Source organism: Chrysemys picta, chromosome 2 (genome assembly GCF_011386835.1).
Source record: "Chrysemys picta bellii isolate R12L10 chromosome 2, ASM1138683v2, whole genome shotgun sequence".
Taxonomy (NCBI): Eukaryota; Metazoa; Chordata; order Testudines; family Emydidae; genus Chrysemys; species Chrysemys picta.
This window is the reverse complement of record NC_088792.1, coordinates 290,753,795-290,769,826: the sequence shown is the minus strand read 5'-3', so window position 1 is coordinate 290,769,826 and position 16,032 is coordinate 290,753,795. Positions and strand designations below refer to the sequence as shown.

Here is a 16,032-nt window from a genome sequence, read left to right as displayed (position 1 = left end):
TTTAATTGCTTTTCCTTGTTTTCTGTATCTTTATGAAAATTCATGTTAACCCTTTATTAATGTGTTTGCGGCGGTACTAAGCAAGCTGTGGGGTCTGTATCCCAAACCTCATAGTAACAGTTTAATGTTGGACAGGGACTGGGTTAACACTGTTGGCCCATTTATTCCATCTAAATTAATACAAAACCCCTTCTGCCTTTGCCACCTCCAGCTTGATCCTGTGCCAACCTTGTCTCCACCCTAAATGTCTCATTCTGTCTTCCCCTTCCCCCAGAGCTTCTTCCCAATTCCACCCCTTCATCCCATTTTCAGTCTCCTTCGAGCCTCTCTCAGTCTCCATTCTGAGATGACCATCTGCATCAAAGTCCCCTTGCCCAGCCAGTCCTAATATCTCCCCAGCTTCCAAACTGTCTTCCCCTCCCATCCAGGTTCCTTATCCCAGTCTTTTCCCTCAGCCCCCCAGTCCAGCTCTTGTCCATTCTGCATTTCAGTGTTTCTCCTCCTCCATGCTGTGTGGGCACAGCAGCAGGTGCACTGAGGGCACAGAACACAGTCTCCCTGCTGTCAGTTCTCATGCCAGTGGCTGCTGGAGCCTGGAGCAGCAATTGCAGAGAAGTCCTTATCAGCCCCGGTGTCTCTGTTGGAGCAAAATCTTCAGAGAATTTAGCTGCAAAGCTCTAACAAGGCTATTGGGCATATCCAGACAGATTTTTTCATAGGCTTGGACCTTGGCCAAACGTGGGCTGTTTTTCCCACAAGGAAGCAAAAGGCACATCCCCATCCCCAAGGCAAACCCTCTCTCAAATTACAAGTTCCTTCTTCAAAACATGGAAGTGCTAGAGCTTCTCAACAAATCAGCTGCAAATCAGCTCCCCCCACAACCATCCTGGACCCACAGGGAGGCCCCCTCCCACCCCCAGGTCTGGGGGAGACAAAGTCCGGCCACGAGACTCCTCCTTTCCCCAACAGCAGCTGGGGGCAATGCAGTGTGAGCATCAACAGGGCCTCTGGAACTTTTGGACAGACCATTTTCTTAGGCGTTGATTTCTGACATTCTTTCCTCCGTGCTAACTGATTCGTTCTTCAACTCCCTCCCTCTGCTTTCCATATCACACATCCTTTTCCTAATTCCTAGTCTCATTACTCACCCCTGTTAGAACATAAGAACAGCCGTAGTGGGTCAGACCAAAGGTCCATCTAGCCCAGTGTCCTGTCTTCTGACAATGGCCAATGCCAGGTGCCCCAGAGGGAATGAACAGAACAGGGAATCAAGTGATCCATCCCCTGTCGCCCATTCCCAGCTCCTGGCAAAGGCTGGGACACTTCAGAGCATGGTTTTGCATCCCTGCCCATCCTAGCTAATAGCCATTGATGGACCTATCCTCCATGAACTGATCTAGTTCTTTTTTGAACCCTGGTATAATCTTACCTTCACAGCTTCCTTTGGCAAAGAGTTCTGCAGGTTGACTGTGCCCTGTTCCCTTTATAGCAGGGGTTCTCAAACTATTGTACTGGTGGCCCCTTTCACATAGCAAGCCCCTGAGTGCGACCCCCCCCTTGTAAGTTAAACACACTTTTATATATTTAACACCATTATAAATGCTGGAGGCAAAGTGGGGCTTGGGGTGGAGGTTGACAGCTTGCGACCCCCCATATAATAACCTCACAACCCCCTGAGGGGTCCCGACCCCCAGTTTGAGAACCCCTGCTTTATAGTCTCCCAGGGGGACTTTGTCAATGGCTTTTTTGGAAGTCTTAATAAATTGTCAGACAATTCTTCTTTAGCCACTATTTTGTCAACACACTCAAATAATTCCAGTAGACGAGAGAGGCAGTTTTCCTTTGCAGAAGCCGTGCTGGTTAGTCTCTATCAAATCATGGTCATCAAGGCGATTTACTACTCTATTTTTAATTATCATTTCAACCAAATTAGCTGGGGCTGAAGTTATCCCTTCTGGTCTGCAATGGCCTGAAGCACTTCTGGATCCTTTCGAAGGTAAGTACATTTGCTATTTTGCAGTACAGGAGTTTATTTTAATATGAGATTTTTGTTGCGTTTACTCACCTACTTCATTCTTACATTTCTTCATAATTCAAGGTTATTTCTCTGATGATACGAGAGACGTGTTACAGGCCCTACGAACTGTGAGCTTGATTTGTTCATGTGCATGGACAAAGCCTTGAACCTTGTGGGTACTCTCAGAACACAAATAAATGTTATAGGCAAAGCATAAGGCCTCCCTCACAAACCCCACTTTGCCCCATACCATGGTTGGTGGAGTGAGCAAATGAGACATTTGCAAGGAGCAGGTGGAATTCACTTTTACAGTGGAATTCTTCAGGGTTGCAGCTTGTGGGAGTAGAATGAGCAACAAACTTGTCCCCTGCTTGGCAGTCTGCTGCACAAGGAGTCTTAGCTCCATCGTCCAGTTCGCACCCAGAAACTGGATGTGACACATACAGGCAGAAACTCCGAACAGTTCCACTTAAAATAAGGATCTCACAGTGGCACAAACAGGACAAGGTTCTACACATTCTCCTCTAAGAAAGCAGCCTAATCCAGGGTGTGCTTGGTGGGGAACTGAGGCAGAGAAATAAGGCCCAAATCGACAAAGGCGCTTAGGCACTGCAACACTGTGCATCACAGTGCCTAACTTCTAGGCTCCTAGAAAATCACAAGACCACCACCACGACTCATAAAGCCTGAGTTAGGCACCTAGGCTCCCTGCACAATGAATGGGGAGAGAAGGTGAGTCCAAGAGTTGTTATCAATGGTTCCCTGTCAAAGTAGGAGGGCGTATCTAAGTGGGATCCTGCAGTTGTCAGTCCTGGGTCCAGTATTATTAAAATTTTCATTAATGACTAGATAATGACATGGAGGATACGCTTATAACATCTGCGGATGACACCAAGCTGGGAGGGGATGCAAGCAGGAGGACAGGATTAGAATTCAAAACGACCTTGAAAAATTAGAGAACTGTTCTGAAATCAACAAGTTTACATCCAAAAAAGACAAGCGTAAAGTACTAGACTTAGGAAGGAAAAACCAAATGCAGGACTACAAATGGGGAGTAATTGGCTAGATGATAGTACTGCTGAAAAGGATCTGGGGATTATAGGGGATCAGAAATTTAATCTGAGTCAATAAAGTGATGCAGTTGCGAAAAAGGCCAATATACTGGGGTGTATTGACAGCAGTGTCGTATGTAAGACATGGGAGGCAATTGCCCTGCTCTACTCGGCCCTGGTGAGGCCTCAGCTGGAGTCCTGTGTTCAGTTCTGGGCACCGCATTTTAAGAAAGATGTGAATAAATTGCAGAGACACCAGAGGAGAGCAACAAAAATGATAAAAGATTTAGAAAACCTGACCTATAAGGAAAGGTTAAAAAAACTGGGCTTCAGAAAAGACTTGGTGGGGGGAGGGGGGGGGGCTGAAAACAGTCTCATAGAATCATAGAATCATAGAATATCAGAGTTGGAAGGGACCTCAAGAGGTCATCTAGTCCAACCCCCTGCTCAAAGCAGGACCAATTCCCAGCTAAATCATTCCAGCCAGGGCTTTGTCAAGCCGGGCCTTAAAAACCTCCAAGGAAGGAGACTCCACCACCTCCCTAGGTAACGCATTCCAGTGTTTCACCACCCTCCTAGTGAAATAGTTTTTCCTGATATCCAACCTGGACCTCCCCCACCGCAACTTGAGACCATTGCTCCTTGTTCTGTCATCTGCCACCACTGAGAACAGCCGAGCTCCATCCTCTTTGGAACCCCCCTTCAGGTAGTTGAAGGCTGCTATCAAATCCCCCCTCATTCTTCTCTTCTGGAGACTAAACAATCCCAGTTCTCTCAGCCTCTCCTCATAAGTCATGTGCTCCAGACCCCTAATCATTTTTGTTGCCCTCCGCTGGACTCTTTCCAATTTTTCCACATCCTTCTTGTAGTGTGGGGCCCAAAACTGGACACAGTATTCCAGATGAGGCCTCACCAATGTCGAATAAAGGGGAACGATCACGTTCCTCGATCTGCTGGCAATGCCCCTACTTATACAGCCCAAAATGCCGTTAGCCTTCTTGGCAACAAGAGCACACTGTTGACTCATATCCAGCTTCTCGTCCACTGTGACCCCTAGGTCCTTTTCAGCAGAACTGCTACCTAGCCATTCGGTCCCTAGTCTGTAGCAGTGCATGGGATTCTTCCGTCCTAAGTGCAGGACTCTGCACTTGTCCTTGTTGAACCTCATCAGGTTTTTTTCTGCCCAATCCTCTAATTTGTCTAGGTCCCTCTGTATCCGATCCCTACCCTCTAGTGTATCTACCACGCCTCCTAGTTTAGTGTCATCTGCAAACTTGCTGAGAGTGCAGTCCACACCATCCTCCAGATCATTAATAAAGATATTAAACAAAACCGGCCCCAGGACCGACCCTTGGGGCACTCCACTTGAAACCGGCTGCCAACTAGACATGGAGCCATTGATCACTACCCGTTGAGCCCGACGATCTAGCCAGCTTTCTATCCACCTTACAGTCCATTCATCCAGCCCATACTTCTTTAACTTGGTGGCAAGAATACTGTGGGAGACAGTATCAAAAGCTTTGCTAAAGTCAAGAAATAACACATCCACTGCTTTCCCCTCATCCACAGAGCCAGTTATCTCATCATAGAAGGCAATTAGGTTAGTCAGGCACGACTTCCCCTTCGTGAATCCATGCTGACTGTTCCTGATCACTTTCCTATCCTCTAAATGTTTCATAATTGATTCCTTGAGGACCTGCTCCATAATTTTTCCAGGGACTGAGGTGAGGCTGACTGGCCTGTAGTTCCCCGGATCCTCCTTCTTCCCTTTTTTAAAGATGGGCACTACATTAGCCTTTTTCCAGTCATCTGGGACCTCCCCCGATCGCCATGAGTTTTCAAAAATAATGGCTAATGGCTCTGCAATCTCACCCGCCAACTCCTTTAGCACCCTCGGATGCAGCGCATCCGGCCCCATGGACTTGTGCACGTCCAGTTTTTCTAAATAGTCCCGAACCACTTCTTTCTCCACAGAGGGCTGGTCACCTTCTCCCCATGCTGTACTGCCCAGTGCAGCAATCTGGGAGCTGACCTTGTGCGTGAAGACAGAGGCAAAAAAATCATTGAGTACATTAGCTTTTTCCACATCCTCGGTCACTAGATTGCCTCCCTCATTCAGTAAGGGGCCCACACTTTCCTTGATTTTCTTCTTGTTGCTAACATACCTGAAGAAACCCTTCTTGTTACTCTTAACATCTCTTGCTAACTGCAACTCCAAGTGTGATTTGGCCTTCCTGATTTCACTCCTGCATGCCTGAGCAATATTTTTATACTCCTCCCTGGTCATTTGTCCAATCTTCCACTTCTTATAAGCCTCTTTTTTGCATTTAAGATCAGCAAGGATTTCACTGTTTAGCCAAGCTGGTCGCCTGCCATATTTACTATTCTTTCTACACATCGGGATGGTTTGTTCCTGCAACCTCAATAAGGATTCTTTAAAATACAGCCAGCTCTCCTGGACCCCTTTGCCCTTCATGTTATTCTCCCAGGGGATCCTGCCCATCTGTTCCCTGAGGGAGTCAAAGTCTGCTTTTCTGAAGTCCAGGGTCCATATTCTGCTGCTCTCCTTTCTTCCTTGTGTCAGGATCCTGAACTCAACCATCTCATGGTCACTGCCTCCCAGGTTCCCATCCACTTTTGCTTCCCCTACTAGTTCTTCCCTGTTTGTGAGCAGCAGGTCAAGAAAAGCTTTGCCCCTAGTTGGTTCCTCCAGCACTTGCACCAGGAAATTGTCCCCTACGCTTTCCAAAAATTTCCTGGATTGCCTGTGCACTGCTGTATTGCTCTCCCAGCAGATATCAGGGTGATTAAAGTCTCCCATGAGAACCAGATCTTTTAAAAAGATCAATCAGAAGTTACAGGCTTGATGTAGAAACCACTTGATGAAACTCTCTGGACTCTGACTCAGACGATCATAGAATCATAGGGCTGAAAGGGCTTGAGAGGTCATCAAGTCCAGCTGCTTGTGCTGAGGCAGGATCAACTAAACCTAAACCGTCCAACCTATCGTCCTGCTGAGGCAGGATCAACTAAACCTAAAACGTCTCCAACGATGTTAAGGGCTGTTACAAACAGGACTATGAGCAATTGTACTCCATGTCCACTGAAGGTAGGGCAAGAAGAAATGGGCTTAATTTGCAGCAAGGGAGATTTAGGTTAGATATTAGGAACCAGCTTTCTAAGGGTGGTTAAGCTCTGGAGTAGACTTCTAAAGGACATTGTGGAAACCCCATCACTGGAGGGTTTTTAAGCATAGGTTGGACAAACACCAGTCAGGGACGATTTAGGTTTAGTTGATCCTGCCTCAGCACAAGCAGCTAGACTTGATGACCTCTCAAGCCCTTTCAGCCCTATGATTCTATGATTGTCTGAGTCAGAGTCCAGAGAATTTCATCAAGTGGTTTCTACATCAAGCCTGTAACTTCTGATTGATCTTTTTAAAAGATCCAATCTTGATTTAAAGTCTTTGGTGGAGAATCCACCATGTCCCTAGGCAAGTTGTTCCAGTGGTTAATTACCTTCACTGTTAAAAACCTATGCCTTATTTCCAGTCTGAATTTGTCTAGCTTCAACTTCCAGCCACTGCATCTCATTCTGCCCTTGCTAGATCAGAGCCATATCACTATCAGAAATCTAATGCTCTGTAGGTACTTTTAGACTGACAAAAATACAGAATGTAAAGGTGATAAACTAAACAGATAGAGCTTCTTTACTCTCTCTGACTATAAAGGCAGGTTTTCAAGACCTCAAAGCATCCCTGTGGCTCTTTTCTGAATCCTTTTCAATATCCTTTTTGAAGTGTGGAGACCCAGTATTCCAGTAACAGTCTCACGAATGATGGATACAGAGGTAATAACACCTTCCAAGAATTACATCAGCCCTCTTAGCCACAGCATTACACTAAGTACACGTTCAGCTTCCACCATTAACCCCAACTCTAAACCAGAGTCTCTACTTTCCAGTCCCCCATCTTATAGGCATGACATACATTCTTGGTTACTAGATGTATGATCTTCCATTTAGCTGTATTAAAGCAAATGATATTCAAGTGAGCCCAGCTTGCTGTATGATCCAGATTACTTAGTCAAACCTGTCCTCATTATTTATAGATTCATAGCTTTATTCTTGGATTTTGAAGGCCAGAGGGGATCATTAGATCGAGTCTGACATTCTGTATAATACAGGCCAGAGAATTTCGTATAATTACCCCTCTATTGAGCCCAATAACTTCTGAATAAGCATCTCTTCCGGAAAGGAATCTGGTCTTGATCTGAAGACAAGATGTGGAGAATCCATCACTTCCCCTGGTAGTTTAACCATAGGAACAATCACTGTTAAAAATGTGTGCCTTATTTTAATTGGAATTCGTCCAACTCTACCTTCCAGCCATTGGTTCTTGTTGTGCCTGTCTCCGCTAGGTTAAAAAGCCCTTTAATACCCATTATTGTCAAGCCACCTGTCAATCTTCTTTGTGATAAGTTAAAGGGGTTGAGCTCTTTAAGCCTCTCACTGTACAGCATTTTCTTCAGTCCTCAAATTATTTTTGTGGCTCTTCCTTCTTCTTACTGTCTACTCCGTACTGGGTGCATCCATCCGAGGATCGCATTTGACTTTTTAGCCACAGCATCACACTGGGAGCTCATGTTCAGCTGCTTGTCCACTAGGACCCCATGACACAGTCCCCACTCTGTAGGTCTGGCCTGCATTCTTTGCTCCTAGATGTGTGACTTTGCATTTGGTTGCATTAAACCACATTTTGTTTGAACAGGCCCAGCTTACCCCATGATTGAGATTGCTCTGTACGACTGCTCTGTCTGCGTCATTTCTCACTCCACAAATCTCTATCGCATAGATTACGAGTCAGAAGGGATCAGTGCGATTGTCTCACCTCCTGTATAACACAGGACTCCCCTGAAATAACGCCAGAACATCGCTCCTGGAAAAACATCCAAACTTGATTTTAAAATAGTCAGTGATGGAGAATCCACTACAATACTTGGTGAGTTGTTCCAGTGGTTAATTACACTTAGTGTTAGACCTTATTTCTAATCTGAATTTGTTTAGCTTCAACTTCCAGCCATTGGATCTCATTATAGCTTTGTCTGCTAGACAGAAGAGCCAATTATCAAATATTTGTTCTTCATGTAGGTACTTACAGATTGTGATCAACTCAATCGTTAACTGTTTCCTTGTTAAACAAGACAGTTTGAGCTGCCAGAGCCTACCACTACAAGGCATGTTTTTTTACTAATCCTTTAATCATTCTTTTGGCTCTTCTATGAACCCTCTCTAATTTATCAACATCTTTTGTGAACTGTGGACACCAGAAGTGGACAGCTGTCGCACCGGTGCCAAGTACAGAGGTTAAATAACCTCTCTGCTCCTGCTTATTGCAGTGTTGTTGGATATGGTCTCAGGATATGAGAGACAGAGACCAATTTCATTTGGTGGAAGTGACAAGCTTTCGAGCTACACAGAGCTCCTCTTCATATCTGGAACAAGTTACCAGAGTGTCACAGCTACATATAAGGTGGGACAGATTGTTAAGAAAACCACTTGAAATGAAGTGGGCAATTAACAGATCTGAAGTCACTGTACAAAGGAGGGTTAGTAGATTACAAATTGTTGTAATGGGCCATAAAACCAGTGTCTCTGTTGAGCACATGATTTTTACTGTTTAGCAGCGTTATGAATTTAAGTTCCCAGGCTCATCTTTTGAAGGTGTTGCATGGGTTAACGTTGAGGATGAGGACTGGCAAGTCAGGATATGGAGTGACCCATTTGTGAAAGGTGTTCGCCCATGGGTGATGGGTTGTTTGTGTCTTACTTTTCTGTGTGAGTTCATCAAGACTGTAGTGATTATCTGATTTTAGCCACATACACCTCTACCCCGATATAACGCGGTCCTCGGGAGCCAAAAATCCCTGCCACATTATCGGTGAAACCCTGTTATATCGGGGTAGCGGTGGCAGGGCTCCAGCAGTGATTTAAAGAGCACCGGGCTCCAGCCGCTGCGGGGAGCCTGGGCCCTTTAAATCGCCACCCGAGCCCCGCTGCTGCAGCTCTGGGGTAGCAGCGGCAGGGCTCCAGCGGTGATTTATAGGGCCTGGGGCTCCCTGCAACAGCTGGAGCCCTGGGCCCTTTAAAGTGCTGCCCAAGCCCCGCTGCCGGAGCCCTGGGGTTACCGCACTATATGCAAACCCATGTTATATCAGGTCGCATTATATCTGGGTAGAGGTGTAGAGGTACACCACATCATGGTAAGAATGTCTAGGATCCATGGATCTTGAATGGCGTGTTGGGGTTTTTGATCACTGTGGCTGTGGGGATATGTTTGCAACCTGGCCAAGCTCACCATCAGAAGCAAGCTTCCCATAGACCAGTACACACCAATTCTAAGTGGCACCAGACCCTGCCAGAACAGATGCAAAATCTGCAGATATATCTCCACTGCTATGATGATCAATACTCCCCACAACACACCTTCCATAATCCACAGGTCCTACACAGCCTATCACAACATGTGATGTGCCTCATCCAGTGCAAATGCGATATCTGACCAATCAGTCCCCTTTCTCAAAGGAAACCTGTACCCCTTCAAGAGACGAACCTGGGAACTTAAATTCATAGTTCTCCTAGACACTAAAAATCATGGGTCAGACACTGGTTTATGGCTCATTACAACCATTAGTAATCTACTAACCCTAATCTAATCACCCACCTTGTCTCACTCTGACTCCCTTTATGGATTCAAGGATCGCATTAGCCCCTTTGGCCACAGCATCCCACTGAGAGCTCATGTTCAGCTGATTATCCACCATCACCCCCGAGTCCTTTTCAGAGTCGCTGCGTCCCAGGCTGGAGTCGCCCAGCCTGTAATTAGGGCAGACACTCTTCGTTCCTAGATGTGCACATTTACAGTTAGCCATATTAAAATGCACATCGTTTGCGTGCACCCGTTTACCAAACAGTCCAGCTCACGCTGTACCAGTGACCTGTCCCCTCCGTTATTTACCACTCCCCAAGCTTTAGGTCATCTGCGAATATTTACTTCTGGATGATTGCTAAAAATTTTGAATAGCGTTGGGCTAGAACCAATCACTAAACACACATCTGCTCCGTGATTCCCCACTGACAACTACTTTTAGAGATCCACCAGCCAGTTTTTAATCCATTTAATGCAGTGGTTTTCAAACTGGTTTTGAGTACCCCAGGGGCACACGAACCGGGGGTATGCAAGAAAAAATCCTGGCGTGGTGGAGAAGTTTCCATAGGCGCAGTCTGATATCTATATATGGAGGGGCAGGGCCCTGCAGTCACCACTCTCTGGCCGCCCAACTCTGAAAGCAGTGCCGCCACCAGCAGCAGCGCAGAAAGTCAGAGCCGGGTGGCTGGAGAGAGGCGGCTGCTGGCCAGGGCGCTCATGTTTGTGGCGTGGGAGGACTTTTAATCCCGCTCCCGACCCGCAGTACCCACTCCCACCCGCTTCCCCAGTGTTCCTTAAATTTTTATCCCGCTCCTGCTATTATGGCAGCAGGTCCCGCGGGATCCCAGTCCCGCTGAAGGGCTCTAAAATTGTCCCAGCAATGACTGGACGTGCTGTTCTCAGCAGATGTCTCCCCACCAGCACCCACCCACTCCCTGCACCCCTGTGAAATGGGATGGGAACCCCCCAACCCTCCAAAATCACCCATGCAGAGGCGTCAGAGTCCTCATGCACTCTTGCAAGGGGATAAGCAGCCCCTGCGTCTCCTCTTCCCCACCTTTAATCCTCCACGCAAATGGCTGGAGAGCCCCTGCATCGTCATGCAAAGGGGACGGGACGCCTCGCCGCTCCACCATCCACAGGCACAGGCAGGGAGACCCCTCACTGCCACCCTTACTTCTGTGCTGCTGCTGGTGGCGGCGGTGCTGCCTTCAGATTAGAGCCCTGCACCGGGACTGGGATCCTGTGGGTCCCAGACAACCCGCTGCCGAAACAGCGGGAGCAGGATAAAAATTCAAGAAACAATGTGAGAGTGGGACAGGATTTTTTAAAAATGATCCTCCCGCACCACAAACCACACAACGTTAGCACTCTTCCAGTCTTTTGGAATTTCTCCAGTGTTCCACGATTTATTTAAAATTAACTTTAGCAGGTCAAAGATCTCCTCAGCCAACTCTTTCAGGACTCTTAGGCCTGCTGATTTACCACTCTAATTTTTGTGTCATCTGCAAACATTACCAGCAATGATTTTTATGTTTTCTTCCAGACCACTGAAAGACGTATTAAACAGCACTGGGCCAGACAGATCCCTCAAGGATGTCACTAGAAACACACTCATTTACAATTACTTTTTGAGATCCAGTTAGCAACTTTTTGATCCATGTAATGTGTTACTATCCATCATGTGCTGCACTGATTTAGTAGTGTTATTTTTTAATCAGAATTAAGTCACATGCTGTACAGATGTCTATTATGTGAACCAAACTTGTAATCTTATAAAAAACATTATCTAGTTGATCTGACAAGACCTGTTTTCCATAAACTGTGTTGATTGGTATTAATTAGGCAGCCATTCCTAATTCATACCTGCTTTACCCCTGATAGTTCCAAGAGACCATAAGAAAACCCTCTGAAACACTCTTTTGAGTTCCTGAATCCAGCAGCTGGAGGAAGAACAAATCTAATGGTCGGATGTAGAAGCTAAACAAATTGAAACTGGAAATAAGATGCCAATTTTTAGCAGTCAGGATAATTAAGCACTGGAACAACTCACTTAGGATGTGAAAATCTCTATCTTCCTCAAATATCTGTCTAGCTTACCTCAGGAGCTGTGGCTGCATTATACACAGGGCAGCCTGGTTATATCTGACCTTAGAATCTATGAACCTTCAATCCTTAGAGGGAAGAGCGATTAACTCCCTGCCTCACACACTAGTTAGACAGAGGCCAACTCTAGAGGACACATATGCAGTGGCTTTCAGATTCTGCCCTCTGTACAGGATACGCTCAGTGGCTGTCCTTTCACGTAAGGAATGGGTGCCTCAATATAGTGCCTATGGACAGAAAGAAACTGAAAGAGAGAGCACCACAGGGACAGATTTCTAAGGTCCAATTTACCACATGTACATTGGAGGCTGCGTGCACAAGGCAGTTGTACCAACACTGCACCGGTGAGAACCCAGGCCGTAGTCACTCCTCTCAAGCCAGCTGTGAAGTTTCCAACATGTCCTGCTTCTCATACCCCTCTTACCTTTGGGAGCAGCATGCGTAGGCACCTTTGTCACCATGCAGCTGTATGATCTCCATCGCCGTAGTATTAGCGCAGCCTACAGATCAGCCTGCCCTGAACCCCACCGGATCACAAGTAACAGGACTGTACATTCAAATCCCAACTGACTTGTTTCTGGGCTCTGGCCTGGCTTCACAAGCTTGATATTTCCATTAACCTGAACTCACGAGGCCTGCGTAAAATGCAAGCAAGTTCCCAGGTGAGACGGTCGCCCCGCCATTGTTCACGTGGACAGCTGCAGCTGTGGATCTCACTGCGCCTGAGCGCATGCTCTGGAGACGGAGGCGATGACCTGAGCATCTGCAGCAAGCAAGCAGCCGATGTGGTGGCACTTACCCCACATCAAGGGCTTGGAGCCTGAGCTCAACCTGCAGCTGCTTAGCCTGCTCTAGAAGGAGCTCCTAGCGTTACCCAAGCCACTGCCCATTCCTGGTAGCATTGCAATAGTGCCTGAGGGCTCCAACCAGGGACCAACGTACGGTGCAAACACTTATTAAAAAGATGGTGCCTGCTCCATTCAAACAAGTAGTTGCCCACCTCTAAAGAAAACTGCAGCTCCTGGCCCCAGAGGGTGACCTGGAATTCTGACTCAGGCATTTCTGACCTCTGGCCCTTACTCTCGAAGGCCTGACAAGCTGTTGGCTGAGGAGACTGGGCCCATTCCAGACCCAACCAAGGTGGTGCTGGCCCTTTTAACACACACTCACGCACGCTGGCTTTTCTTCGCACTTTTATCCAAACTACATGTACATCACAGTAGAGAGCTGTGCTCACCCAGGAGCATTCCTTACACATGGCTAAAAAAACAGATGGGACACAGGGGGCAGGGGAGAAGTCTCTCTCAGGCAGAGTTCATGCTGACAGGTCACTGTTATCAAATCTCTCCTGGTCATACACCTCTGCCACCACCTTCCTGCCAGCAAACCAGCGCCCGTTCAGGGCCTGAATGGCTTTGTGAGTCTCCGAGGCCATAGAGAACTCTACAAAGATCTTGACGATGATCTCAGCGTCCTCCTCCTCGCCCTGCTTCTCTTGGTAGATGATGACCCTGTTCACTGCCCCAAACTTGCCGCACTCTTCTGTCACTTCTCCCTCCAGATCGTCATCAATGTCCTTTGGATCCACCATGTTGCGCAGCACCATCACAGTCGACTACAGGAAGAGGAAGAAAAAAAGAGTGGTGACTGAGCAGGTTCATGGGACCGCTGGGGTTAACCCTGCAAAGCCATGGCACCTGCACATCACAGCAGCCATTTCAGTGCCAGGCCTGAGCAGCAAAAACTAACATCCCAGGGCTTTCTGGAACCAATCTGTAATGGCCCTGCCCAGGGGCACCAGAAGTACGCTCAACCCATGGTCAGTATAGCCCAGAAATTATGACTCTTCCACAGGCATCTTCAGCTCAACTGCTTAGGCCAGCAGCGTACCAGGAATTTGCCACTTGTTTTGTGTCCTGAAGATGTGGCTGGAGAGAGACTATTTTTAAGACTGTGTTTAAACCTTACAGAAATGGATTTATCAAACTGATTTCCCTCCTTTTACCTTCAACAGCATGACACATTTTGGTGGCAATTATTCTTCGTGTTAGTTTTACCTTGGAACTTAGTGGCTGGTGTGTAGTTGGCCTCACAGGCCTAGAGACTGAAGGTTTCTGATCATTCCCAGAACAAGTACCTTACAGGGGATACCCACACCCCAACCCACCAGTGTGGATCATGCTCCAGAATTCTCCCAAGCCTTTACCCCATTCCATCCTCCTGCCCTACCACACCCTTCTGCAACAGGAAGCCCATCACCATACTATTATTGCCTGTGGCCCACCGGATGCCTGTCCCTCTCCATCCCCCCATGTCTCTGTCTCAGACCGGCAGCACAGCCCACAGTCAACAGCAGGTGAGATTAAATAATTTTTAAAATTGCTCTGTATGCACGTGAAACCAGCTCTTATCTCTTTGTAATTCACACCTCAGAGACTCTAAGGTCAGAAGGGACCATTATGATCATCTAGTCTGACCTCCCGCATGATGCGGGCCACAAAAGCTGACCCACCCACTCCCGGAAGAATTCTCTCCCTTGACTCAGCTGCTGAAGTCCCTAAATCATGATTTAAAGACTTCAAATCGCTGAGAATCTTCCAGCAAGCGACCCCTGCCCCATGCTGCAGAGGAAGGCGAAAAACCTCCAGGGCCTCTCCCCGGGAGGAAAATTCCTTCCCGACCCCAAATATGGCGATCAGCTGAACCCCGAGCATGCAGGCAAGATTCTCTAGCCAGACCCTCTGGAAAAAGTTCTCTGTAGTAACTTTTAATATCCCATCATTGACCATTGTTGCTAATTACCAGCGATGTCACGTTATTGATCTATTGACTAAAATCACTTTATCCCATCAAACCATCCCCTCCATAAACTTATCAAGCTTAATCTTAAAGCCAGAGAGGTCTTTCACCCCCACTGTTTCCCTCGGAAGGCTGTTCCAAAACTTCACCCCTCTGATGGTTAGAAACCTTCGTCTAATTTCAAGCCTAAACTTCCCGACGGCCAGTTTATATCCATTTGTTCTCATGTCCACATTAGTACTGAGCTGAAATAATTCCTCTCCTTCCCTGGTATTTATCCCTCGGATATATTTAAAGAGAGCAATCATATCCCCCCTCAGCCTTCTTTTGGTTAAGGTAAACAAACCAAGCTCCTTGAGTCTCCTTTCATACTCCTCGGATCATCCTAGTGGCCCTCCTCTGTACCCGTTCCAGTTTGATTTCACCCTTTTTAAACATGGGAGACCAGAACTGCACACAGTACTCCAAATGAGGTCTCACCAGCGCCTTGTATAATGGAACCAGCACCTCCTTATCCCTACTAGAAATACCTTCTCAAAGCCTCTCCCCGCTCAGGCCAACACAACAAACTCGGAATTTGCAGGTCAAGCCGTTTTGGAAAAAGGAGTTAGGAAAACTTTTGGTGTAGCTTTAAAATGCATTTTCTGATTTATCTAAACTTCCCCCTTGAGATATGATGCAACAGTTCTTGGGGAAATTAAGGTGTGGGTCGTGTAGATCGGGTTCTTATGGATAGTTAGCTTCAACCTTAACTGGGGACAGCCACTGTCTCAACAATACCACTGTTGGGCCTTTATATTTTCAAAGTACAGGACACATGAGCTAATTCTCAGTGTCCCTCAAGAGGTGCAGGTCAATATTATCCCTATTTGGTAGAAAAGAGAGGGGAAGGGCCTTGTCCAACCCCAGAAGGAGTCAGTGTCCTATCTGAGACTGGAACTCCTGACTTCTGTGCCATCACTAAGGTATCTGAGAATCACTGGATGGGAGTCTCTGGCTTGTGTTCTGCAGGTCAGATTGGACCATTGTGACTCTGCTGAGCAGCCGCATCATCTCATGATGTCACCTGTGCTTCCTGTACGAATCAGCCCGGTCTTGTCATCCTCACCCTTGCAGCAGGTCTGAAATTAGCTGTAAGCTCCACAGTGCTTAGTACTGCATTGACTGGTGGGAATGAGGGAGACTCAGAAGGATCGGACAAGGATCACATCTCTATTTGGTGAGGAGATACTATGGTTCACACCCAGACATGGAGTTGTGAGCCCTCTCTGTATCGACACAGAGATATCCAGCATGCTTCTGGCTGCAGGAAAACAGCCAGGAATAGCCATGCTGCAGACGATCATGAAATG

General features: G+C 47.0%; 1 protein-coding gene across 13 annotated transcripts in view; it reads right to left on the bottom strand.

Moving 5' to 3' along the window:
• Positions 1-13,061: 13,061 nt before the first annotated feature.
• The window catches only part of PUF60 (poly(U) binding splicing factor 60), a 47,919-nt gene continuing 44,948 nt past the window's right edge, over positions 13,062-16,032 (bottom strand). For all 13 annotated transcript variants that reach the window (XM_065582367.1, XM_042861282.2, XM_065582368.1 and 10 more), the window contains one exon: positions 13,062-13,496. In XM_065582367.1, coding sequence (XP_065438439.1) covers positions 13,197-13,496 — 300 coding nt within the window. In that variant the 3' untranslated portion in view covers positions 13,062-13,196. The remainder of the gene's footprint in view (positions 13,497-16,032) is intronic.